General features: G+C 39.7%; 1 protein-coding gene across 1 annotated transcript; it reads right to left on the minus strand.

Moving 5' to 3' along the window:
• Positions 1–164: 164 nt before the first annotated feature.
• LOC128499794 (ADAMTS-like protein 2) lies at positions 165–19,478 on the minus strand. Its single transcript, XM_053468716.1, has 16 exons — positions 19,392–19,478; positions 15,644–15,768; positions 13,633–13,708; positions 11,397–11,499; positions 10,375–10,520; positions 9,554–9,671; positions 7,152–7,232; positions 6,444–6,619; positions 5,513–5,753; positions 4,820–5,063; positions 4,194–4,282; positions 3,617–3,743; positions 3,292–3,505; positions 3,029–3,184; positions 2,348–2,492; positions 165–488 (listed from the first exon to the last, which is right to left on the minus strand). The coding sequence occupies exons 1-16, from the start codon at positions 19,476–19,478 to the stop codon at positions 370–372; spliced, it is 2,247 nt and encodes a 748-aa protein (XP_053324691.1). The 3' UTR covers positions 165–369.
• Positions 19,479–27,948: the final 8,470 nt, after the last annotated feature.

The raw sequence follows: 27,948 nt of genomic DNA on the forward strand, positions 1-27,948 counted from the left end.
AGGGATACTGGGTGAACGTTCTAAATGTGCTGCAGTCATCATGGAAGCCAACTGAGTGTTTTACTGAGTGTTCTATATAAGGACCCATCTTTATAAAAAGATCCACATTTCAAGATCAATGATTTACAAAGCATCCTCTGACACTTTAAAGAAAGCACCATATGCAAATAGTCACGAATTCAATACAGCAGCTCAATCACTAAGCACCATTCGGTTAAGTTTAAAACATTTGAGAACTGGCTCCCTTTCCTTTGCCATCTAAATACTCCATATCTGGGAATGCTTGGTAATTGATAGTAGCACCTGGTGTATCCCAAAAAACACACAATTAATAAGACTAAAGCAGGGAGTGTTGTGATCGGGTGACAGTCAAGGGGCTTTGCCCCCGCAGGCTCGACAGCAGGCTCTGCGGTAATACCAGTGTGAGCACAACTTCACTTTCAGCACCAGAGAGCAGTTGGCTGTAGCTTTGTCTTCACAGGTTTCATCTGGAGGAATGAAGAATACAGATATTATGAAGAGACATCTTCGCAGGGGTGGTAATGTATAAGTCTGGGGGAGATGGGACACAATGGGTCTATTCAATTAGAACACTACACATTATGAATTCACCACCACAGAGAACCTCACCTATGAGAAGGGGTGAGCTGGCCCTGAACAATGTGTATTTTATATAATGTAATTTCACCAATGGAACTATGCATGATAGTATGCATGCAGTTAAGCCCTTCTTGTAGAAGGGACTCACATGGTTGGCCATTCATAATAATTCTGAACTCAACAAGCAGCGGTTAAGAACTTGCCTATGGTAGAAGCAAAAGGCAAACCTTATGGGTGGAATTTGACAATCATGACTAACATGACTTAAACTAGTGGACATTGCTGAGTGAGGACTCTCCTGGACTGGTTATTTGGCATCCCCTGTTCTCTCTCACACGTGTATCAATGGCATTTGCATTATTTTGAAGAATTTTGTTTAGAAGCTCTCCCTAAGGATTAAAAGAGTAAACCAGACCTTTCTGTGCATGTCAGGGATACTTGAAGACCCAGCAACACCAATGCATAGCTTCTCACCCATTTGGTTAAGACCAAATATGTACTTTTTATTGCATTATTTAAGCAATGGGTAGGGAACACACTTCCAGTAGTCACCGTGGAGTTGGATCCCTAAACATTTCTGCTGTTTTGGCCAAGAATGGAAAGGGGCCTCATATTCTTACAGGGATTGACCCCATGAGAATTGGGGACTTAATGACCACTGTGGTCCTATAATGGCGCTGATCACCTTCATACTTTCACCATTTTAGGATTGAGGCACAAACAATGCCAGGTTGTTCATTTTGAGGATTTGCTTTATTTTTAAAGTGGCCTTTCCAAATTGATATGGTCAGTCGGATTTTCTGATGGACATCTTTTATTCTATGAAGCATTTTAAAATACAAGATGGTTGGCAAGTAGGATTTTTGCCACTTGGTCAAGCCTTCGTCAACCTCACTTTTTTATGAAGCTAGTGAGTACACACATCCACAACCTGGTTTTCCTGCAGAACCTGATTGTGGTTCGCCTTGCTATCCGTGAAACCCAAAAACTAAAAAAGAAAACCTCTGGTTTACAGGGTTCCAATAAACCAATCCCACAATTTGACACATCGTATGGGCTGGTGTGCTTTGAATGTCAGGACTCATTTTTAATTCTCAGACTGGTCAGGCACATGGTCTTTAATCCTTTCCAAACTTAACTTACGTACATGGCTTTTCACCATGGTTTCTTCTAAACACCGATATATATTTAGGTATATATTTATATTCCTGATGTGTGAATGTCTACATTTTCCTGTATGTGTGAAAGTGTTAATGATGCCATAATCTTATATTTATAGAATATCGCCTTCTCTCAAGTGGTGTTGCATATGTAATAAAACAATAAACATTGTAAATATATATATCTATAATGTATATACATATATACAAATATCCAGTTAAATAACATTGCTATTTATACACAGGGTGTGGTCCCTCGAAAATTCTTCACTTCCTGCTGCTTCTAACAATAGCCTTCTATTAGCAGACAGGGAACTGATCAGGAGAACAAGAAAAAAATAAAAACAGCAATATATAATATCTTGTTGAAATGTGTACAATAGAGTAGGTTATTTTATTAAATACTGAATTGAAAAATGTAATATTTGAGAAGAGGGGCAGATGTGCTTTACATGCCCAAGAGAGTAGATGGCCTTAAACACAGGATAATTGATCTGTTTTTTGAGGAATTTTCCCAGTAAGTAACAGCTAAAACCATTCATGTTTCCCAATATGCTTTTTTGGTTATGGTTATTGCCATTTCGTACCTGGAGCGTCAGTTGGGCACGGCTGAAGGTTGCAGGCTTGTTTTGTCTCTGGTTTTGTATTCGGGTCACATCCCTGTCCCGGTTCCTCCCCTTGATAGCACTTCACTTCCCGAACCTGCTGACCGTCTCCACATGTCTTACTGCACTGTATGTGCGATAGAGATACAAAGTTAGAACGAACCATGTTAGATCACCTCGAAATGCAAAATGGTGATCCACAGCACAGTCAATCCAGATTACAGGCTGCCAGGGGTAGTTGCTTAGTAGTTGATAGACGTTACATTGATTCCACGCACACCATGCTTCATGTATCAGCATGCAGATCAAAACATGAATCAGTAATATCACATGCAATTCATTGCAGGAGACAGCAGTGAATACAGCAGAGGGGGCGCCACCAGAGAAGAAAATTAAGAAACTTTTTAGGGCCCCATTGGTCTTACGATCGTGAGAATGGCAAGACACACGTTCTTCATGGTTGTATTACAATCACGTATCTTTTTTAATATAAGCCTATGTCTGCATTTGCTAAAGTACAATGTTTCCAGTACACGCTCACCATCTATTCCTGGCAAGCATCACAAACTTGTTTTGTAGAATTGTTTTTTAAATGCTTGTGATGATATATGGTCATTTTATTTTAACTTGCTAGAACAGACATTTATACATTCTCCCACTCACCGTTCCCCACTCGGAAGATGACCAGTAATGATCGCATGGAGGTCCCAAACATGACTTCTCGGCCTGAGGCTTTAAGGACTCATCGCAGTGATCAAAATCCGAAGAGCACCTCACCTCCCTTTTCATCACTCCCTCTGATCCACAGGCAGCTGAGCACTGCACAGATGTCAAATAACACACTTAGGGACATACGAGATGTGAAGTGATGGGATACAGGAGAAAGAATTACAGGAAACAAGCAGGACATGGAATGTGGAGCATACCTCTGACCACTCAGATGTTTCCCACTGCGGTCCACAAGGCTTGTTCTTACATACTTTTCTCTGTGGAGGCCTTGGTAACTGAGCACCCTCACACTGTTCATCATATACAGAGCTGTCCAGGCCTGGAGCCAGCATCTTCCAGCACCGAACTGAGCGCACCTGTATCCCTTGTCCACAGCTCCGAGAGCATTCACTCCAACCACTAGACTCCCATCTCCAAAAGAAGGGACATGTGAGAGGAGCACTTTGTTCACTCTGTGCAGTCAATGGGTGTCTCTTATAACTCATTCAATTAATATGTGCCTCTTCCCGTCTTGACTCTCACCTGGGGATACATTCTCTTCCTGCGCAATATTCCTGGGTGGGTTCTGGTCTTGTCATGGGATCACAATGTGATTCATCTACCTCCCTCCCATCAAATCGGATGCACAAAGCGTATACGGAGCTGATTCCTATGGTGGCATTAACACACTGGTTTCAAAAGAATCTATGGTGGGCATGATTGTATTTTGTGTCTTAAACCTTGAAACGGATGTAAGCAGCATGCTTTCCATTGTTATACAAAAAGTTTTTGGCTTTTCGCTGGCACTGCGTTAGGTATTTAATGAGTTGTGTGGGTTCTCCTAACTTCTCATCAAGTCTATGGGATCTCTTCCAGGCTCATTGGGATCCACAAATCATTCTTCATTGTGTTGGGTTATACGGGTGTATCTAAATATTTTACATACTGCTACCGGTTTGCCCACAGAGGAGCTTCCAAAAAACTGAACAAATAATAACAAAAATACTCACAATGCTAGCAGTGGGTATACATGTACATTTCAACGACAAATATCTTTAAGTGAGTAATATATTAACTGATGTGATCCCAGCTTATTTCCCCCGTTTGCCTCACACATTACCTGAACTGCAGGTGGCGCTGCAGGGTGAATAGGCAGAGACCTTCCAGCGGTACATGTCAGCCCGGCTTATGTCCTGTGTTCCTGAATCACTACATGGCATAGATTTTAATATATTTTAATATAGATTGAATGTACAGAACCTTACATATTACTATATAGCTCATAAGATAAATAATCAGGGCAGTTTTTAAAATGAGGTAAAAGATGACCCTGTAAATATCATTAATAAACAAAACTAAATGATAATCTGATTCTTGATGTTATGTTTGGATCTATATAACACGCATTATTCCCATGTTATTAAAATTGCATGTAATGAACAAAAATCTATGTTACACCCATAGAAAGCAAAGGATCCTTTTATTAAGTCATAGATCCAGAAAAGTTTAAAGTTGTTTCTCCTTTTATTTAAAATATGCAGAAATGGTGTTTAGTATAATAGTGGTTTCATAATGCCTGTTATCACCATTCGTTTCGGAGTGTTTGTTTGAATGACCCTTTTTCAAATAAACAACGAAGACTGAGTATATAATGCACAGATTTGGGAAGGATGCAAGATTCAGTCCAAAGATAAGAGAAAAGAAATCGGGTGCTGCCAAATAAACTCCCAGCACATTCTCATGTACCTGTTAGAACCAAGCCCCTGAAGCGCCTGATTCCCGGGAATGGATCCAAGTTGTCGGAACATGGTTGGCAGCATTAAGCTGTCCCCGAATTGATCGGCTTCCTGCGTGGACTCTGCAAGTGGATGACCCCCAGGGCTGCCCCCAAAAAGAGTTTGGCACAGGGTAGAGTCACTTTGGTGATCACAGAGTTGCCACAACTCACTCTGAAGCAATTCCCGCGGGGCATCTGTGCTGGGCAAGAGTCCTGGAACAGGGGTGGGACATTGGCAAATAAAAAACACTAACTTATACAGATTACAATGCATGACATAAGTACTCACAGAGACAACACGTCTTTGTTTAAATTCTGATTATAATAGAGATCATCTGAAACATAAGAAGCTGTCCTATACCGAAGCATTATATTAGTCTCAATATTATGCTAAATGCATCCCAGTCATGATTTTTATACATGCTTAAAGTGTTAAAGCGCCTAGCCAGAGGAGTCTTTAATACCTTCTTGATCGGCTAAACATTGATGATATGCTATGGATACGGGCTACAAATGATATGTGAGGGAAAAGCCGTAGTCTGATATAGGTTATCATTTAACTTAATATTTATCTGATCTTTGCCAGAAAACATTATGAGTTTGTGAATTCTCTTTGTTAAAAGCTGGCAGCTTTGTACCATGTGTTTGGTCATCTCCTGCACCTTGTTCTTTGCTGGTTCTCTCGGAATGGATGTAGGAGACTTCTCCTTCCAAAGGGCTTCCCCAACTCCAGGTATCATCGGGTAGTTCTTGCTTGCCACCTTCAGCTCCTCTCTGGGCTTCATTCTTTACATCTCCAGGGGGATCTCTGGCTCCAGAAAGAAGAGGCAGTGGTGGTTCGGGGGCACGGGGAACGGTGTATTCATAAGTGATGAGGGGAATCTTTCCATTGAAGTTATAATACTAAACGAAGAAAACATAAACTACTTTACATACAAAACAAACCACCATAAGCTGGACAGATAGAAATAACATTACAAAACTGAACATAATAAAACACACAGCAAGATATTTGATCCCCATGCTCACACAAAACTGTAACTGAGCCGTGTAACAACTGACACTGATTCAGCAAAATATATATCTCCAGTTGGGAATGGTTCTGATGTGTCTGTGCTTTGGTCATCAAAAAGGTGGCTAATATTTGGTATTTATCCATGGAAATCCAATTCTGGAGCTAAGACAGATCACGTGACAGATCGCACTTTTCTAAGAAAAAGCTAACTTAAATGGACATTTTGAAATAAACCTGATAAACACATTATAAATGTGACATAACTTGTTTATAGGTATTTCAGATTTTAAATTGATACAGAAGGAAATGGGTGGAATGTGTTTTTTTTTTATATTTTATATTAATACAGTATTTAGTATTTTATCAGCTCTCTTGAAAAAGCTTTTTAAGTACTGTGATTTATGAACAGTTACAGTAGGAAAGCAAATTACTCCCTTTAACCTACCAAAAAGTAGCAAAGTAATTATTTTAAAGCTCTATAGTGTTCAAGCACTCGGTATTACATTGTTTCTGGGTGTGTTTGTGCGGTGTTACACATGATCTTTGTGTTTGGATGGGCTGGAGATTCACACACACACCATGACACTGAGGGACTGGTTGGTTGGTCCTGGTGCAGTAAGATACTCCAGTCCCTCGCTCTGCACATTTGGTGGCCGCCGATACTTCACCAGTGTCCCAGCAACTCGGAAATTCTGAGGGTTATCCATCATCATGTTCCCATTTATGTAAAAGTTCCCAGCAGAGTCTGCCAGAGCTAGATTATGGGAAAAAGTAAATGAATTAGCTGCACCAGGAAAGCACAACCCTGCAAACGCCCATTCATAAACCCACAATGCAATTAGATTGCAATACAATCATGGCGCGTTAAAAATAAATTGGCATGGGCAAGCCGAACTGGGCATTCATGTGCCAGGCCCATCCATTAAAATGAGGAGCAAGCTTTTTATTCTAAGATGGACATTTTATCTCATTATGGAGAAAACAATCTATTTTTCCCTTTATTAGCATTTTAGTAGAAAAACAAGAGAAAAGAGAATTAAAATTAGGGGAAAGAATTTGGGCGATCTAATTGCAAAAATACGAGGTGTTAGGGGCAAATACTATTGTATATAATGACGTTACGGTAAATTCATAACATATTTAATTTTATCAAAAAAGACCTCCCCCTCAATGAGAGTGTGTTATATCAAAAATGCTCAACATATTTTATATTAAACAGCAAATAGGCTTTGGGTTTATTACAGCAGAAGAAAAAACTCCCAAACAGCTCATTCACACTTCCTTACCAAGTATATTTTCAGTGTTTCTCTTTTCTGTGATTAGAATATCCAAGGCTCCTGCTGGAATCGTTGTGATTAAAGCATAACCTAGGGAGATATGTTTATAGAAACAGCCATTAACGTGGACCTGTCATTTCCCCATATCATTTATTTGACAGATCGGTATATTTAAAACCTAATTCTTGTTACAGATTTAAAAAAATAGAACATTTATAAGGTATTTTGTGAATGCCAATGTGAGCACACAAATAGGATTTGCATAATAATGCCTGCCTTAAAGGGGAGCAGGGGCGTCTGAGGTCTTGAAAGCTTATACGACTGTTCATCTTAATCAATGCATGTGTGCCCCCAATAAGTTTTTGATAGTACTGCAAAATCAATGTTTTTGTAATATTTGAGACAATCAAGGGCGAGGGCAACACCATAAGCTATTTAAATAAACTCAATCAAGGTTTGTCAGGTAGGTACCTGGGTATGAGAGGGGGGAAGCTTGTACCCCTGAACTTAGAACTGCAAATGCATTGAAGCATGAGGTGCGGCTTTGGCCCCAACTTGGTACACAAGGTTAGCATTTTTCTTTTGCTATATTTGTGAGTTTGTTTGTTTTTTTATTAATTGGTATAGATATAGATCACTGGAAATGTCACAGTGAAGCCAGGTCCCTGAAGATGTTCTGTCACGGGGCAGTTGGGTTTGCCAGCACCTTCCCTTGAAGGCTTCAGTGGTTCCCATTTCTTAAGGGGGATCAAGAAGATCCAACCCTCCTTCTAGCTTTAAATATAGAGGGAAGGAAAGGATTGTACATCCCCATGGAGGGGGGGTAATAGAAAGATTGGGGCCCCAGTTTCCACTATGGCTTTACATTTGGAGCATCAATGTCACCCATCATTGGATTACTAAGCTTTTCTGAAATTAGAATTTAGAATGTAAACAAAAGTTTGTTTCCTTGTACAAACAAATCTTTGTGTTTTGGGCCAAGACTGTCCTTGAGGGTGGAATTACTCTGATAAAGGTGACTGAGAAAGCTAAAGTTTACATCTTTAGGCTCTGAGAGCCCCAAACAGGCCAGGGATTCTGTGTGTCCTTGCCTAAACACAAGCAACATAAATAATAATGATTCTATTCCCATGACTGCTAAGTGCATAATATACATAGTTCCTAACGTAACAACCAACAACTGCTCCAGATATCACAGACACTTGCATCAATACAGAATATATCCCTAAGAAGGATTCCTGCGGCGAGAGGTCAATATGTATTTATATAGAAGGAGTGGTAAGGAAGAGAAATTTAGAGACGGTTTTAACACTCGCTTCATTGACATGATTGTTATAAATAGGTGACCCGAAATGATACTAAGGTAAAATATCTTACGTAACTGATATATAAGTCAAGGAAATACAATAATTTTCCAAAATATAAAGTGTTCTTTTTTTAAATAGGTCTGTCGTGTAATGCAGTTTGTTTTGGTACATGCCTCTTCCCGCCAAATCTCTCCTGGTCAGGTCCACCTGGGTGCTCATGACTGTGATGTTTTAGGTGGTGGGACACAGAATAGCCAGTTAGTTTGGGCTGGCAAGCAAACCAAAAAGCACTCAGACCCTTCGTTACTTTTCTTTGTTTTCCTTACAGGCCCAATTTACAGTTGTCTGGTATTAATTTCTTTAAAACATGGTTTGGGGCGACAATGACACTTTTTATCCTGAACACTGAAGCACTTTTTTGTGCACATGTGTTTCTGCTTATTCATTGAAGACTTTGGTTTTTGGTGGGGGATGTAAGCTTTTGGCTCCCATGTCCCCTTGAAGACTTCAGTGGTCTCATGATGATCCTTCCTTGAATTTTTCCAGGGTGGGAAGGAAGGCCCCATGGAGGTTGCAAAGATTAAGATGTCTGTCTATATTACAGGAAACCTCCACCTGAACCCTTCAAATGATGGGCCATTGACAGAGCCCTGCTTATCTGAGCAAAACATCATCCATAAAGAAGTCTCTGAGGTCCTGAAAGTTTATGTGACTCTACATATTTTGTGTGTTGTTCCAGTACTCCAACCCCCGAATATAGGGATAGGGTTCCCCTTTAATATCACAATCACTTTGGGGTTTATCCACCAAAGGAAGCGTTACGGTTACATTATATATTATGAAGGTCCAGCCTCAGTGAGCTTCTGTTGCAGGAAAATCTTGGCTTGCCATTTATAATGTATAGTTATACAGTAACTAATATTAATATACAATATAAAACACCTTATAAACTTGAAAAGTAAAAGATTTTTCCTCAATTTTTTTGCACAAAAATGTATCATTCCTGGGAGTCTCACACGTTACTGATAGCATTCTGGATGAGTAACGTTTAAAAAATGTATACATTTTTAATGTATAGGGAATGCTATAAACTGGATTACTTACCTAGCACACACTTTCGAAAGTTCCCAGACACCCTGTAACATGAACTCCCGTCACCCCCACAGACACCACATCGATCCAAAGAGCGGGAGGAGTGCAGCTTGCCATCACATCCCACAGGCTGCAGGTATATCAAGGAAAGAGAATAAAGATTCCGTGTTCTGTACCAATGTGAAACAGCCCTGAGATATACAGATCCTAGATATAGATAGATTTTACATATTCCTCGTTGTCGGAATGCGAAACTAACGTTTCTTAGTTTCTTATGCCCTTTATACTATTTTAAGGTTTAATGATTTTGCTTGTGCCACCAAACTCCAAGTTCACTTCTGAGTGTCTGATGAAAAGCCCAAGCTTATCAACACCGATATTCATTCAATTAAACTCAGCAGGATCCCTTGGCAGCTGCAAAGTTTAATGATAAGTCTGCGGAGCAGTGTGGGGTTCAACTGAGGTCAGAAGAAACTTGAAGCTACCAGGTCTACTGCGAAGTTCATAAAACCCCCGCAGAAATCAAAGGGAAGTAAACTTGACAGACATTTTAAAAAACGAAATAAGTTTTCCAAACTGTTTTGAGACATTTTGCATGAATTGAGACATTTTGACCAGTTTAATTTAAAAATCCAGCTATAGTGGCTAGAGCCAACACTGTACTACAATGATGGGAGCTGTAGCTAAACCATCATCCAGAAATGTATTTATGAGAGTTATAAGGAACACCAAATATTTATTCTGAGGGTAATGGAAGTTGAAGTCTCTGGCCCAACCATAGTTGACTAGGTTGGTGAAGTGAGTGTGAAGTGAGTGTGTATACCCAGGGCTACCTCACACTTGCCGCTGATGCAAACTCCCTGAGAAGTCCTGTCTCTACAGCTGGTTCCGTCGTGGGCTGGCACCAGCAGCTGTCTCTCCCGAGTGGTGCTGGTGCATTGCAGGTCGCACGGTTTGCTTGAGATGCTGGTGTAATCATCTGCAAATGACAAAGTTACACAGTCTAACAGGAGCCTGCAGAGATCAAACAATTATTCGGTTGGATGGGCTCACACAGTAACACAGTAGCACACACATTAAAGTTTTTGAAGGCTTTACTGGCTTCAGCTGAGCGTGTCAGTTGTATCCAACCTTTACTATTATTATTCGTATTCGGGGCAGCTGGGTTAAGGGCACCCCTCGAATGTCTAATCTCCGGCTCATTTAAACTGACTTTGCTGTGATGGCAGACGGTCACTTTAAAGCACTGGTGGGCCCAGAGGACAACTTTACTCTTTGTCCTTTCTCTACTCTACTTTTTTAACTTGTGTGATCTTTAATCCTGTCTATAATTAGGGAAACATACCAGCTTTGCTTTGTAAAGTCTAGTTTACAAAACCATTTTTTCTTAATAATGAAAAGCATTACTCTACAGCCCAAGGAAGGGTTTTACGAAATGTCTAAATCTGTCAAAGAGTCTTTGGTCATTTCTTAAATCCAGACTTCCTAAACGATGATCAAAGTTAGTACCAAGGTATATATGGATACGGACACACTTTTCTTGCAAATCCAGCCTATGTCACTGCAAGTGGAAGGAAAATCAAAGCAGATATCCATTTTTATATATGCCAAATATTTTATGGATTAATCAGTTTGATAACAGCTTTTGCGTTTCGTAAGCGATTTATTGCATTAACATAGCAGGCAATGTTCTGGCCCATATTGTCAAAGCATTGACAACTATGGTACGAAATGTTGTTTTCAACTACATTTGATGGGCCAGATCTTCCTAAAAGTACCTTTTTAGTACCAATAATCTCTAGGAGGGATTTTGGGTAAGGCTTCATCTTTAGTTTCACCATAAGATGTCACTTACCTGGGTACAAAGGAATCCAATGATGATAAAGCTTTCCAAACGCCTTAGCATTAAATGCTGAGCACTGATACTGTTTGAAGCTCACAGAGCCAGCGGGACAATGCTAAATGAGATAAATAAATAGCATAAATATAAAATATGTGTCTCTATCATGACCAATGATATGACAAAAGGGTCATAACCACTGATGTGGTCAAGGTCACACCTATTGTGGCTCGTGCATACAACCGTGGATCTCAAAGACAGACTGAATGCTAGCGGAAAACGGAAATGTTATTTGATAATCATGGGGTAGGGAACTCTTTATACGCCATCGGAAGAGAAATTATTCTGTACCTGTGTCACAGGTGGAATATTATTACAAATATCCAAAACAGAGAGACAGCTATTAGAATTTAGCTATTAGTGTAAAGATCTGCTCTATTTCGCAAGGATGTAGAATCAATATGGGGTGTAGTAATCTAGAAGCAACAATACTTAATATCAGCCGCTAATGGAATTTAGAACTTGTGCAGGTGATGAGCTGTAAATCTGCCTAATCTAATGTGGCTGATTCTGCTGAAGTTAGGAGGTTTAGGTTTGTGCTGGTAGCAGCCCAATTCCCTTTAGTATTTAAGAAAAGAAATGAGAAATTTTGAAAGAGAATATGATTTCAGAAAAAAAAAGTTCAAACCTTGACATTCATTTACGCTCTCAATCCCTTAGGAATTCATATCTACCATCACCGTCCCCGTTCTTCCTGCAGGCGGATTACGCCTTGCATCCATCATCCTTTTTTTTGTTTTTTTTTGGGGGGGGGGTCTTTTCTTTAAATGTAATGGATTACAGTAAACATTTTAGTTTTTACTGGTTAGAAACCCCTTCCAATCTATTATTTAAGGTGTATGGGGGGGGGGTAAGAATTTCAAAGGCTGTTCTTATAGCTAAGCCACTCCTGCGGGCTATACATGGCTGTGTGGATGTGTTAGGGATGGCTCTGGGCAGTCTGTAACATTATGTATGAGTTAGACAGGATTAGATGTGGATAATTGCATGTTTATGAATGAGTAATTACAGGGCTAAGTGTGGGTAATCACGGGGTTATATATCATTTTTACAGACTTATGTATGAGTAACAGGCTGGGCTTATATGTAGGTGACTCTGTCATTTACTATTAGTTACTTGCACCGGCTATTTGTAGGCTTTGAAAGACAGTACGGCAACCCTGCCCAGTCCAACACTTATTTACCAATAACCCCAATCACTCTCAGCGAGATAAATAAGAGACCAAATGCAAATATTTCATTAATTTCCCTGTACAATAATAATGAAGAAATATTAAGCCGCTATGGGATTCACCCCCACCCCCCCATAAATCTATATCTGGCTATGGGTGATATGGATAGTAGTCCAATCATGCAATATTTCTGTCAATAATGAAGCCTGTGTGACAACAAGCAATGACTGAACTTGTACTGGACTGTACTGGAACCGCTGAAAAGAAAAAATCAGGCTGAGGGTGATGGGAGTTTTGGTGTAGTGGTGGTCTGGGGGTCGCCAGGACCTCAGGTTTCCCAGTATTGCAATGCAGTCCTTTTCAGTGATGTATAATATATTATTACATCTTATTATGCGTCGTCTTTGTTCAGGCGGTGGCTGATGAGGGGAATTAGGGTTTTTCCCTGATAAATAGCTAGAAAGGACATCCATGTGTAAGCTTGGACATAACTCTAGTGTAAACCCTGTCCCCTTAATGCTACGCTGCAAAGTATTCTAGTGCCGTATAAATAAATGTGTGTAGGTTACGCTGGAATGCAGACAGCACTATGTATAGTTTATATGTGGGCTGCGCTCCATAAAACACGTTCAGAAACATGCTATGTATGGATACATGATTACTACACGGAGTATGAATCGTTTATATGCAGGGTACAGGGCAGTATTTACATCGGGCTGCATGGTGGCAGCAATGAGTTGTGTTGTTCTAAGTAAACTATATTCAGCGTGTACGTTCTATGATAAAACAAATGGCTACGTTTAGTTGGGTTACATGAACACCGTATGTATTTTAATCAACCAGCCCTTCTTACAGTATAACAAAGATCTGGAATTGCTGGATAGATCTGATGGGAGTTATAGTCCAAATGCTGGACAGTGTTCTTACCTGTTGTCAATGTCTATATTTTAAATAAAAATGAATGAGCAGCAATGTAAGCTTTAATTAGCCATAAAAACAAGAAGAACATCGTTGCTTACCTGTTTCTGGCACAGCTGATATTGCCTAGATTGGCCTTTACAGACATTACTGTCAGTTCCCTGAAATGACTGGAGCCTAGGGAAGGGGCAACACAGGTTCAGAGGCTTAATAGCATTTAGACTTTGCCTTCGAGAAGAAAATAAAGCTGAAAACACTAAGACGTTGCACTTTGGTCCAGAATGACCCAACATACAATATTTGTGACCCATTTAGCAGAACTGGGATCTATCCATTATGTCGAAGACATTAGATAACCAAACCACAAAGGTGCCTGGCTTAAAAAGTCACTTCTTAATCATTTTCATAAGCACACTTTGACATATCTAGTTACCATTGCTGTCTGAGGAGACTCACCTGATAAGAGTTTGGCCCCAAATGTCCTACATATAAAGTTTAGCTGAACCCTGAAGATCAATGAGTGAACCCGGCAGAGTATGGACAAAAAAAATCAGTCCAGGTCATTTGGTAGCTGTCCTAACGTTCACTTTAGTGAATACCCCGGTTCATATCTGACAATAGAGAGTGATCAGGAAACACCTTATCTTTGGCTGGCCATCCATTATGATCGTAGTAGCCCACAACAACTAAAACACTACCCTGTTTTAGTAATAAAAACCCATTGAGAGTGTAAACATCATCCAATTATCTTTACATCAAACTGGTAATGTAACCGATTGTTAAAGCCACATCTTCCCTTGGACACATCAAAATCAGCGGGAGGATCTGAAATGATACCACATGGTTTACTTTGATGTGCTAGTCATATGTAACATATATATTCCGCCAGTTAGAAGACACTGGAACAGCCTATGTGTAGTAAATACTACTCAAGTTATAACATTGGAAAAGTATGTAAGTTCTGCATGTAAGAATTCCAAATTGGATCAATGTTGCCAACAGAAAATACAGATGGCAGAAATTATATTTAATTTTGTAGCCTATGAAATGTAGACTTTTGCAGACAACGAAGATCGAATGCAAAATTCATACTCACAAGTTAGCATTTCAACTCCCAGGGCTCCAACTCAAACAATGATCCCTAACTGCTGAAATGCACACGTATGTTTAATGTGAGCCATTTCCATGTCCTAACCACCGTGAGTCCAAAAAGATCAAAGGAAAACATCCGATAATAGCGCATGTCATTGTCACAGCTGAAGCTCATTATAGCCAATTTGTTACAGTCTGTAGCGTAAGTACTTTTCCTTATGTTTGATTTTGTCTGTTTACCCCAGTCTTAAATGAATATATTTGTGTAGAAATCGAATGGACAGAAAAATGTATTAATGAGAGGAACATTAAAGGGGGAGTGGAATGTTACAGCAGTGTGTACGATAATGTGGGTTAACGCTGACAAAAACCTGGTTTAATCTAATTTTGTTCCAATAAATTTTCTTAATCTGCCGATCTGGAGGCAGCCATTGTTGTGAGTCATGTGATGGTTTGGATGAGTTTCCCTGCTCAATCGCCACACTGAGGTCATTCTTTATGGCAATGCTAATGAACTCTGTTCCTCCCTAGACTTTCATTAGTCCCCCGTTAGGGGATTAAGACTCAACCATCAATTATTTATTGCAAGGTTGTATAATAAGGAGCCCTTTAAAGTGGATCTATAACAAAAAAAATCCATAAATCATCATAACCTAAAGCATCTTATATTATCTTCTTTTTTACAGCATACATGGCAGTGGTGGTTTTTATTATATTTCTAATGAAATACCTGCATTTGTGTCTCCTGTCTTTTCCTCTGACAGTCTATGTATTCTTGCACCCCCCCTTAAACGAATGGCTAACCTTCTTTTCAGGTGATGCAGAAACAGTTAATATAGTATGGCTTAGATAAGCGCTTTATATGTGAATTGTAAAATGTCTTCTACAATTCATATATTAAAAACTGCCATATGGTCTGTTAAAAATTCATTAAATTCACGTTTATTCTTGGTGAGAGGTCTATAATCTTTGAACAAAACCATCATCAAGATCAACATGCACCGGTGTGTCAAAGCCTACCTTTGGCGTAAGCAATGTCTCTCTCTGGACATCACTCCTCCTCCACAAGTTCGAGTGCATGTAGACCATGAACTCCATTCACCCCACCATTCAGTCACATCTTCTTCCCACACCTCACTGCTGTCCTGACAAGACCAGAGAGCATCAGCAAAAAACACAACATAACCAGTGAACGTTCTGTCCCACAACCTTCTGCCTGGACAAGCCACTGTACCTTTTACCCCCCCCCCCATCACCAAATGACCATGGCATTAAAAACAATGGAATAATTTATATTTAATAACAACTGTCTAAGAAAAAAACTAATTCATGTATTAAAACACTTTTTTCAGTTTTACATTGTAATTTGGTTGAAATTTGGTTGAATTGATTATTTTACATCAAGGAAGTTGGTGAGCTGGGAAATTCCTGTGCTGATTTCCTCACCCAATCCTTACAAAGACTGTGAGAACTAGATTTCACTTAGACCCCAAAATTGTATTTCTCTTTTATAATTGCATGAACCCCAATGTGTTTTACTGCATGGGAATTAGAGCATCCATTGCTCAGTTATTGGAATTAGAAAATGAGAACTCTGTTTCATGTTCCTCCTCCCCTGGTTGCCTCTAATGAAGCCAGGAAGTTTTAGTATGTAAACATCTTCCACACGCTCAACCATCGAAGTCACTGAAGCAGCAGCCAATCACATGTATGCTAACAAAACACATTGTTCAGATAACATGCATGGGATTTGCTGTTGATACTTCCATTCATTTCAATTGGAGCTCAGCTCCCATTGACTAGAATGGAAGTTCCACTAAGCATGTATAAGAAGCATACTGCAGTATGCTCCCTGTTTTCAGCAGAAGCCTCTGAAGGAGGCGTTAAATGAGACAGAAGATTCGTTTTCTGCCTCTCATCACTGAGATCTGATTTTCATGCAGTAAAACGCACTGCCGGCCATGCAAAACGAACTCCGATATACGTTTAACAGGAACAGAGGACAAACTTACTGGAGAGGGATAATCATGCAGACACCGTTAAGATATATATTGCTAATTTTAACTTAGAAATACTATTACATATGTTCATTTACTGAACTCTAAGACATAGGAGTGGGGAACATCCACCAAGTTTAATGAGCAGAGGACTGTGTAGCTACTATCTGTGCAATACGTGTCAAGGAGGATTGTGTGAGAACAATTTTGGGACCAAAATCCATGCTTTCCTCCCACCTGTTCCTACACCAGCCCTGAGAGGTTGTGGGAAGCCACTGATATTGTTACATGGTCTTCCTTGGCTTATTGGTTGTATGACTGATATCAACACTCACTGTTTAGAAATAATGGTACCTGCGCTTAACGTGTTAAATGGTAAAGACTGCTAATTCATTTTGTATTCTTAGTTTTATTTAATGTTCTGTTCTGAGGGTTTTCAGCTTGGGCACCCAGTTGGCTTTCACCTTGGGCACCCAGTTGTTTCCCATGATCCTAAGTGAAAACTGCTTTGGAATCCTACTGGCTGGCCAAACAGGAAGTTATAATGTACTTCCTGGATGGTACCTGCATTGTTATAGCTGACTTCAAACAAGCAACCAAAGCTAGATTTCACTCACAAGTGTTTTGGAGAAAGGTTCGCAAAATGTCAGATCTTACAGCATAAAAAGAAATAGTATCGGGAATATGGCAGAATATGGCAGATCCCATTCAAAACTATTGTCGTCGATGTACCCGTAGTATAGCCTAACTTTACGGTCATTAAGATGTACATTCTAAAAGTTTGCCTGGCCTCGCCTAAGGCCAGAGTAATGGGAAAAGTTTCATAAACCGATCTAAACAATCAAAGAGCAATGGCATCAAAAATAATTCTTCAACTCCTGGAGCAGTCATTACAAAAGAGGTGGGGGGTAGGGCATCCACAGGACATGTAAGGAATTTAGAGCCCAATTAGGGAAGAGTGAAGGAGAAAAAAAACAGAAGTCGCAGAAAGAAAGAACTTAAATATTAAGATTTATCTTAAGGAGGTAGAGCGAGATCCTCCCTGCGGGCAGGTCAATTGTTCCCCCCTTTTTCTTCCTCCTCTACCCCCAGGCCTGGGGGTATTAGAAGCAGTAAACTTCTCCTCCAGCTAAAGCGTTTGATCTCGGACTTAAAAGGAACGCCAGCAGAGTTAGATGTTCAATCCCTTCACTGCTAGAGGGGTAACAACAGAAGGAAAGGATTAGGAAGAGGGTGTGAATTGATAGATGGGGGGGGATGACAAAAAGGAAGAACGATAGTAACAAATGTTGACAGATGAGAACAAAAAAGACCACTTCTGAGTTTATGTGTTTTGTATTTGTTTTTAACCACCTCTGCCTCCTTTTTTTAAGTCTTTTTCTTATTTACTTATATTGAATCTGAGGCCATCTTAGTTACTTGACACAGGAAACACACCACTCAGTCTTTAGGCATTAAAGGGGGTTAACTGGCCCAAGGACCTTTTATCACGATGGCATTGAGGTTACGGGCTGTAGGGGATGGCTGCGCAGAAGGGTCCACGTGACTTCAGCGCTAAGGGTAAAGTGAGGTCTTACAATTCACAAAGCACTGAATGTGCAAATTCCTGTGATTCTGTACACTACATGTGCATGCGGTACATCTGAGCTTACATTCTGCTGCCCTATAGCTCAGAGCTGGAGTACCAACTATTTCCAAATAATAAATATAAACAGTGTGGTTTCCAGAGTCAGACTATATACAGCACAGGACTCATCAGTGTTGTCATCTAAGGTCAAAATAATATACTATTTAACGCTTTCCTCACCAAAAGGGCTTGCATTTAATTACTAAGCAATGCGTGTATATATATATATATATATATATATATATATATATATCGTCATCCTAAACAGATCGAATTAGAGTGCATTTAATCTTACTGTCTGATATGCTCTCACAATATTTCATCACAAATCATACAGACACATTATTAAATACATGGCCCATGGAAGCTGTAGACACATGGACAGACACATGGACACACGGACAGACACACAGACTATCACGATTCCCGAAGGAGGACACAATTCTAATACAGTAGCGGTACAAATGCTCACATCACGGGGTGGAGAAAGGTATATACTGGGTAACTGTGACATATGATTTTATATAAATAGAGATTGAATTATACAAATATATATAGTTTTACCATTTGCTCAAGAACTATGTGTTTTAGCTACTGCTTATGGTCTGAATATAAGTGAGTGAGAGAGAGATAATGAATGAATGAATGAATGAATGAATGAATGAATGAATGAATGAATGAACTGGATATTGTGCAGCACTGGGGAATAATATATATATATATATATATATATATATATATATATATATATATATATATATATATATATATATATCCCTTTCTGTATACTCTATAGGTGTGTGTATGGCCCCATATGCTTATGAAATGAATTAACACATATAACATAAGCGAATAAAATATGTGCCAATGTCGTTTCCATTGCTATTAAACTGCCCATTCTAACAGTGTATTCCTTAGCCCGTTAGTTGGAGCGCGCTGTACGGTTGATGTGAGTGCAGGTACAGCATGGGGGAGCACGGAAAGCAGCAACACTAACGTCTGCTGATCCCAACTTGTTGCGATCCACGCTACAGCGCAAACACTAGGCGATAAGGCGATCTCGATCTATACACGGGCTGCCACAGGGGACACAAAGCAGGGCTGGGTGGGCGAGGAGGTGCCCGACAGGTGGGATCGGTGTTACCTTAATGCGAGAGGTAGAGCCGGGGTGCAGGGAGAGCAGGAAGAGCAGAGGGAGAAGCCCGAGGGGGCGGCGGAGAGACGCACACATCCCTGTGCTGCAGCTGCGGCAGGAAAAGCCTTGGGACCGGCTGGGGCAGCCCGCTCCCTCCCCGCATGGCCAAGTAATTACAGGCTCTGAGCTGTGTGAGGCTGGGGGAGCTCCGGGACGGGACAGGGGGGAGGGGAGAGTGGGGGCACAGGAGGGACAGGGGAGAAGAGATGGGTCAGGGGAGGGAGACAGAGAGGTGCAGGGAGACAGGACCACAGCAGGGTGGGGGCAACTAGGTGGCACGGGGGCTGGGTGCTGGGGCTGTCAGAAGTGGCTAGATGGGTTGGAAAGAGAGAAGGGGATGATGGGAGTGACAGTATGGAAGGGCACAGGTTCCTGGGGCGGATGGTTCAGGTAAAAGCTGTATCCGAGTCAAGGATTTCTGAAGCTCTGACTTGTTGAGCAGATCAAGCAAAATAAATCAAATATTTTAATAGTCTGGCCAAGAGTCTGTAAATACCTGAAACGGTCAGAATTTGAGTCTCGTTTGTACTTGTAATTTGTCAGAATTTGGCCATCAGTCTCATTTATACCTGGAAACTCTCATTAAGTTTAAATTAAAAATAGAATATCAGAAAGAACATTTTATCATTAGAGCATAATATTTACTTACATTATTAAGTAGAGTGACACGGCGCTGGGTAATTCACACACAGTCCAAACTCTCATGAAAGTAAAAAAGTCCAATGACATTTCCAAAGTGCATCAAAAATTACAGTCAAAACAACAAACTTATGCTCAAGGAAATCAAGTGCTTAGCATTAACCCCTTAATGACAAAGGCTGTACATGTACGGGCTCAAAATGCATTTTTTTCAATGGGTTTAGGGACCGCCAATTGTCCTTAAGGGGTTAAGAGTTAATATTTGCAATCAGGGCTGAATTGGAGATGATAAGGTGGCCCTGACGCTTTAAGGCCAGCGGCCACCTGATGACGAAAGTGGGGCCAACGGCTGTATATGCATGGGCACAAGCTATGTTTTTATTCTCACATAGTATGCGGCCGGCTATATTCAGCCCGTGTTCATAGCTATGTCTGCAGAACATGTGTTTTATATATATATATATATATATATATATTACAAATATATGTGTTATATATATCATTCTCACTAAATTTAATTGAAATACACTCTGCAGTATACTTATTACTTATACCTAGATACCTATGTAAACTAAGCCCATAAAAATGCTGGATGATTGATATGTTTCCGTTAAATGCTGGAATTCTGAGATGCTTATAAGAATCCCCTCCTGATCGTCCCCACATCCTGGCTGTCATTAAGCCCATAGTATGTGATGAAATAAAGGACTCCAATAGAGCACATCTCCTTAAAATATTATGAAAAGGCAAAACAGAGAATTTCCTCCCAAAGTTGCTTGCAACCCCTTAAAATTCTTTATTTTATTGCAAGAATCGCTTCTATTGATTAATGTTTGTGTGTATACGGTGCTGTCATGAGTCTCTTCGGATATACTGTACACATTCTGGGTAGGAATATTTCCTTTTAAATATTTTTCTGATGCAAATACTCTTTGTGATTGTAGAAGCAAGTATAACTTTAATTCCCAAAATCCCCAATTCCATGCCTTCCTCGGTGGGTAGGTGAGGAGTGCAGAGTTATATACTACTTGTTATGTCCTGTCTACCCATTGTACAGCGCTATGGAATATGATGGTGCTATATAAAACAATAAATAATAACATGTGTGGATTTTGTGCATGCCATGATGAAGGACACTTGTGAGGACTTGCATCTGATGAGCTTGACCCAACAAAACCCACTAGCTAGATTTGTATGTAAAAAGGTGTGATGGCAACACCATGCCAGGAGGGATTATCATCACAAATATTTATAAAGTGGATCCTTGTGCACTAAATGTGGAGTAGGTAGCATGAGCATAATAATAAGCGGATTGTTCCGCGGTTATAATCGTGCTCCATTATTGCTTTTATAAACACAGCCGATGATAGCCATTCCCTGGACACAGCACGCAATAGAAAATGTCCTTGTGGTGTCATTGAAGGGAATCACACATACAGCATTAATGCACACATATGCGTATGTTTATTGCAGTCTCATAAATATTCCAGTCTGGGATGATATGGTTTTCGGGTTAAGATTCCCAGTGCTCCCTCCTCCCACAGGTTTTCCAATCTGTCTGTAAGCCCCCAGGTCTTTAGTTTCCCTTCTTTTTTCTTCTTCCCAGGCTCTGAGTTAAGGGGGCTGCTGATGTGACTTCCCTCTGTTCAGCTTCCTGTGGCGATGAACCTAAACAATATACAAATGCAGCCTCTGTTAACTCTATCATTGCAATCACATGTTCCATCCCAGGTCTGTACATAGACGGGTAGGTCGAATATTTTTGGAGGCATGCATTACCCCCAGCTGCTTACCTACAGGGGTTATGGGGCACATTGTCTTACACGTGACGTTCGCCCCTCTTCATCGATCACTGAAGCATAGGCCGTATCGGGCACATAGTAGGATGTCTCCCATCCGCTTCCCTTTAACTGAGAAATTATTTAAAGTGGAATCAGGTGTTCAATGGTAAGCTGGAAGGGGAGATCTGCTTTCCACATGTGTACATCTAATATGCCACTCTCAATCTCACTAGCCCCTTACCTCCTTTTATCTGTTAAATTGCATGCATCTGCCCCGGTGCCTTATTCCAGATGTGCAGAAACCACTTTTAGTGGTCAGTATACCTTACATTAATGTGTCCTATAAAACAAGAATATGCACAAAATTTCTATTCTAGTGACTCATTGGTTGTCAAAACCAAATTGGGTCTTATAAAGCCATGACTGGTCAGGGGGTAAAGGTATTCTGAATTTAAGTACCTGTATTCAAGCAGGAAATTCAACAGTGATGTACGTGTGAGAAACATACTTATTATGATGCTCAGATACTATTAGAGTATAAAGTAGGGGCCAGCTCCTGCGCGTTTGGGAATTTTCTCTTTGGCCCTGAGACTGAGGGTCAGACATTGAGAGACCCCCGGCCCGGGCAGGGCTGGATTACAATAGCAGATGTCCAATGTAACTCTGCAAATGTAATTTGTCGCATACTCTTTTATAACACTTATATCTTGGTAAATACATAGACTAAGAGGAGCATCTGAACCCAGGTTAAGCCTCAGCCATATATTCTAGCTTTGTCATTCCCCTTGAATGTACGTATTGTAAGAATCGCTGCGTAAATCGTTGGCACTTTATAAATAAAATAATATAATAACAGAACTATCCCCAAGTTTGGTCAAGGGCAGTGCTCAATTTATGCAGTTTTCTCTTTATTCTGTGATTCCTTTTATTAACAGGTGCGTCTTTTAAGCATCCGGTAATGCTAGAGCTTCAGCAGGACGAACTCCAGGCCGTATAAATATCATGGCACGCGTTCGTGAATGAGGGAGAAAACACACCACAGTTAATGAACGAAAAGGTGACGTGTTGAAAAGTGTGCCATTTTGGCAAAAGTATATTTTATTCAGTTTGCCAACCACAGACATTGCTCTGCTATGCCAACTGGTTCCACCAGTCAAACGCTGGTCTATATCTTTAAAACGCAAGTAGGTAAAGCATTCATTGAAAAAAAACACAATATCGTCACAATACGATAGGCAAAAGATTATGAAAACAATGATACTTTCCATTTTAATTTAATTTTGTACAAAGACTCTTTTTTTCTTAGCACATCCAGCACAAATATGTAACGGTTTCTATGTATAAATTGCAAAAATAATAATAAATGGCCTCTTTTATACCTCTGCGTTCGTCTCTCTTCCTGTGCCTTTCTCCAGATGTTTCAGACACTAACAACAGATGTCTCTTTCTCCCTGACTGCAGATCTGTATCTCCACATGTTCAGCTCCTGTAGCACAGCTGATAAATCCATCATGTTTTGAACTGGGATCTCTCTGTTGATAGCTTCTCCATGTGTGGTCCAGGAAACAATCTGTAAAAGTGCATGGAGGGAGGTGCGCCAAGGCTTCCAAAAAATCTGAGCCTCCCATGTCTATCAGGGGCAAAGGTTTAATTGTGAGATACAATCCTATGATTACAGGAGATCTTACAAGTATTCTGGCGCTATTCTGTAAATGTAAGCATTTTCATGCATATGGCAGGTGAGTGGCTTTGCAAATAAATGGAGGGGTTGAATTCTAGAAGCCTTTGCCCGTTTCCTCACCACCCATTGAAATATCATGCAGGTGATGCATTGTGTTGAATGTGTCTACCTGTGTGTAATGTATTCACCTCCACTGGCAAGAACAGTTTGCATGCTACAGACACAAGGTTGATTATTTCAAATTCCATTATAAGTAATTGAAGCTTCTGGCAACTAGACCTGGGCAGCTATCAATCACAAAGAGGCATTTCTAAACGAGTATACTTGTGGTCAGACACTAAAAATCTGGATGTTTATTTCTCCTACCTGGTCCTTAATATAGAATAACATACAGTATTTCCATAAATGTAGTTACATACTCGATCTGTACATATAAATGCTCCATCCTACTTAGAATTGCTGATATGCTTCCTTTTCTACTTATGTCTACTCAAAAACATCAATAAATACATAATAAAAACAGAAAGAGGACAAGCTAAAAGAAGCTAAAAACTTGGGTTCAGACAACAAAATCTGCGCATAGTAACATTGTAATTTCTTTTATTGGGGGGGGGGAGTACAATTCCATTAAGGTCAACCCAGCTGATGATCCAGAAGCATTATTTATGGACTCCAAAATCTGATTTCTCAACAAACTATAAACTAGTCCTTAGAAGCTGTTATATCCCTGTATATTCTTCCTTAAAGGAATAAAAAAAATAAAACGGTATTTAAAGGCAACTCTGTAGATAGTAAATTCCACATTTTTATTGTTCTTACTGTAAAGAATGCTTTCTTCAAGCCTGTATGGTTGTCCTCTTGTTCTTTGTACAGTCCTGTTAATGAACCATCGTTTATATTTTCCTCTATGTGTATTTGTATAATGACATCATATGCCACCTAAGACACCTTTTTTTTTTAATGTAAACACATTTAACTTTATTAGCCTTTTAGAACTAAGGTGTTCCATTCTACTTATTAATAATCAGTCTACCTCTGCACTTTTTCTATTTACCATAATGTGCGTTGTTATTATCGCGTCGTACGAACAAGCGCTCAGACTTGCTTTGCATACTCAAAGTGCGGTTTTACCAGTAACTTATACGGAGGCAAAACTATATTTTCCTCCCATGAGCCATTACCTCTTTATGTATAACATTACAATACTGGTCCTTGTAGCAGCTGATTGACATTGAGAACAGGTGCCAAGTTTATTGTCTAAAATTATCCCCAAGTCCTTCCCATTTAATGACTTCTTAAACGTAGCTCCATTCACAGTTTAATTTAAACGAAACATGGCTTGCACAGTGTGAGATCATTAGTAAGCATATTACATAGGCTAGAGACCAACGACTATTAAAAAATATATTTGTTAAACACGAAAAACTGCGGCAAGCAGTAGGAAAGAGAAAAAAAAAAAAAAAACCCAAATTACTTGAATCATGCGCACGAATGAATGTACAACTCTGACGTCAACAGGCCTTTAGCTACTAAGCCAACATCTTGTTCAAAGATCTTTTAAACAAATACTAAATCTGATAATTGTTGAATGTGATCTTAAAGCCTAACCTAAAATGTGCAGTGATTATCAGTTTATGTTAAATCTGCTAATGATAGTGTGCCCTCTAGTGGTAAAATTCCGAAGTGACAACATAAACAATTTGAACATATCAAGCACACAATTCTGTGTGTAAGTTTTTAACTTCTGCTTGTCTTACGCAAGTGTGCAGGCATTATCCAAGCTTGTTAACATAATGTTAGTCATCATCTCTCAACAATTAATGTAATATATCAACCATTTTATTGTATTAAACTAACATAGCTAGGGGAAAAGTAAAGAATGTAAAATATCTACCAAACCAAAAGGGATTGATATGTATATTTCTTGCACACACTCAGTAGCACTTCCATTGAAGTTAGTGGGAGTAGCAGGAGTCAATTGAATAGCGACCAACATATCAGGTGCCAAATCGGGACACCTGTATTGAGGGTCGTCAGGAGGCAGGGTGTGGGACCAGCTCAGAAGCGGGATGGCCACCCATCTACCTGGAGCAGCAATAGCACGGACCTTCACTGATTTTTCACCTCCCTGGGCCAGGTAGGGGAGATCAGGGGATCTTCCCATCTGCCCATGATCCCCACTGCCCCAAAAAAGCAGGACAGTGGGGCAGTTACCTGGGAGGGTACCCAAAAACCCAGACTGTTGGGTGGTATGCAATTGTATTTTTAACTCCAATAACTAAAGCCTGGTCTTATTTGCATGCAATAAAATATACACCAAAAAGGAATCTAATATGCATTTGACATGAAGATAGCGCTGGATTGCTTATTTAACTACCGTTGATTTAGTGATAAGGATTGGATCTCAACATATTTTAAAATAGGTCAAAGTTATACACATTTTGTCCATTTTTTTTATACATGTATACTTTTATTGTTTAAAAAGATATTTTGTTGCAAAAGATATGGATTTCAAAATATCTTAAAACCGAACAAGCCATCTGTATTTAAAGTGCAATGGAACAATCTTAAATCAGAACATAAATCATAATTGCACATATTCACAATAAACAGAAAGTTTAATTTAAAGACTCAATATAATTACTATATTTCAGAATGCATAAGGGTTTTTGGGGGGCGAGTAATGAAACGTTTAAATCTTTTTCAAATTATGATCTTCTATTTGTGTGACTGGGGATATCACAATTTGTTTTTCACAGGAGTCAATCGCCATAAAACAAAATGCAAAATAGAAATCTCTATCCACATTGCAAAATAAACTTGGAGTCTCCTAGCGAGGAATCGCTTTCCGTTCTCACTGATGCTTTCCTCTTTCTTGGGAAAGGAAGAAGCAGTTGGTCATACCGATTTAAGACTGTCTGGGGCGAGACCCACCTCAATGGATGAATGGCTTTCCCTGCCCACTGGTCAAAATACTCCCCAGAAGAGCGAGAGCTCTGGGCAGCCTCCTCTGGTAAGTTTGAGGTCTTTTCACACCCCTGCAGATCATGCTTGCATGGACTCCTACCCAATGCATCGTATGCAATAAGCACTTACTAGCCGATAAAAGATAGATGTTCCTATTTTGCTTTCTTTTATGGCACCAAAAAGTTGTTGTTCCACCTATCAGTGCCCGCTACGTGCCATGTGACAATTAACCACTTCTAGGACGAAAGAATCATTTCTGGGAAAGGTTTGGGGATTCGCTGTACTATGAATTATCTACTTCTCTTGTTAGCATTGCCCACTGATTCACTGTATTCATTAATTGGACACACAGCATGCTTCTGGAGCAGAACATCATAATATATCCAGCAATAAGCAAGTCTTCATCCATTATTTTTAGTTGTTATTTCTTTTGAGCCAGTGCAGTCCTGTTGAAGTTGCTGCGTATTCAGTTTTATTTTTACGTAGAATTTTACCTGACCGACTGTGTCCTCTGCAAAGCATTTTGTGCAACTAAGCCTCTGTTACCGATATGGCACGATAGGCTGTGTAGTATCGTAGGTAGGACTTGCCCTGTAATAACAGAAACGTGGCAAGTAAGCAGCCTTGGTTGTCACGCAGTATGATATGGGTCTCTGGTTCCAGTGTTCGATGTTAAACAATGATGAGGAACTTCATTCAAGTATCTGCTGCATTATTGTGATTATATCGAGGGAGATATATATTTAGTATAGTATAAATACTTTTCAAAGACGTAGGCCGGAGTCCATCATTCACTTATACTTTCTTTTGTAAACTTGAAGTTTAACAAACATAATTTAACTCTATATTATGGTTTTATTTTGCATTAGAAATTTTTTGACTATCGAACTTTTAAAATTGATATATTTTATCGACAAAGCCGTCATTTAACTGATAAAGGTCATGTTAAACCGTTAATAAGTGGAGTAGAACTGTTTTACTATAGAAATATTTGGAACTTTGGCAACATGGTTAATATAAACATATTGCAAAGCAATTGGTTGCTCATAAGGAACATACAATTGTGTCACATAATTTTCCTAAATAAAAGCCATTTAAAAAAGAAAGGCAACTCAATATTGTGAAAGGTAGAATAGACGACAACTTTGTGAGTGGCTGTCCTGGAGTTCCTTGACTGTGCAATTAGAGTGGTTTATTAGTTTGATTGACTGTAGGGCTGCAACAACTAATCGATAAAATCGATAAAAATCGATAATGAAATTCGTTGGCAACGAATTTCATTATCGATTAGTTGAATCGATTATTATCGATTATAAAATGAGGGTTTTTTCAGAGCAAACGCTCTGAAAAATCCCCCTCATTATATAATCCGTTTAGTCTGACTCACCGTCTCACAGCAGCAGCTCCTACTTACTCCCCCTCCCTGTAATCACTGTGA

Source organism: Spea bombifrons, chromosome 6, assembly GCF_027358695.1.
Source record: "Spea bombifrons isolate aSpeBom1 chromosome 6, aSpeBom1.2.pri, whole genome shotgun sequence".
Classification (NCBI taxonomy): Eukaryota; Metazoa; Chordata; class Amphibia; order Anura; family Pelobatidae; genus Spea; species Spea bombifrons.

What these genes read in the sequence shown, in the direction of transcription:
- LOC128499794 (XM_053468716.1), bottom strand. Translation starts at nt 19,478, where the DNA reads ATGTGTGCGTCTCTCCGCCGCCCCCTCGGGCTTCTCCCTCTGCTCTTC. An exon ending in GCTCTACCTCTCGCATTAAG is followed by an intron (nt 15,769 to 19,391) that starts GTAACACCGATC and finishes TGGTCTTGTCAG; the next exon opens with GACAGCAGTGAGGTGTGGGA. An exon ending in AGACATTGCTTACGCCAAAG is followed by an intron (nt 13,709 to 15,643) that starts GTAGGCTTTGAC and finishes CCCCTTCCCTAG; the next exon opens with GCTCCAGTCATTTCAGGGAA.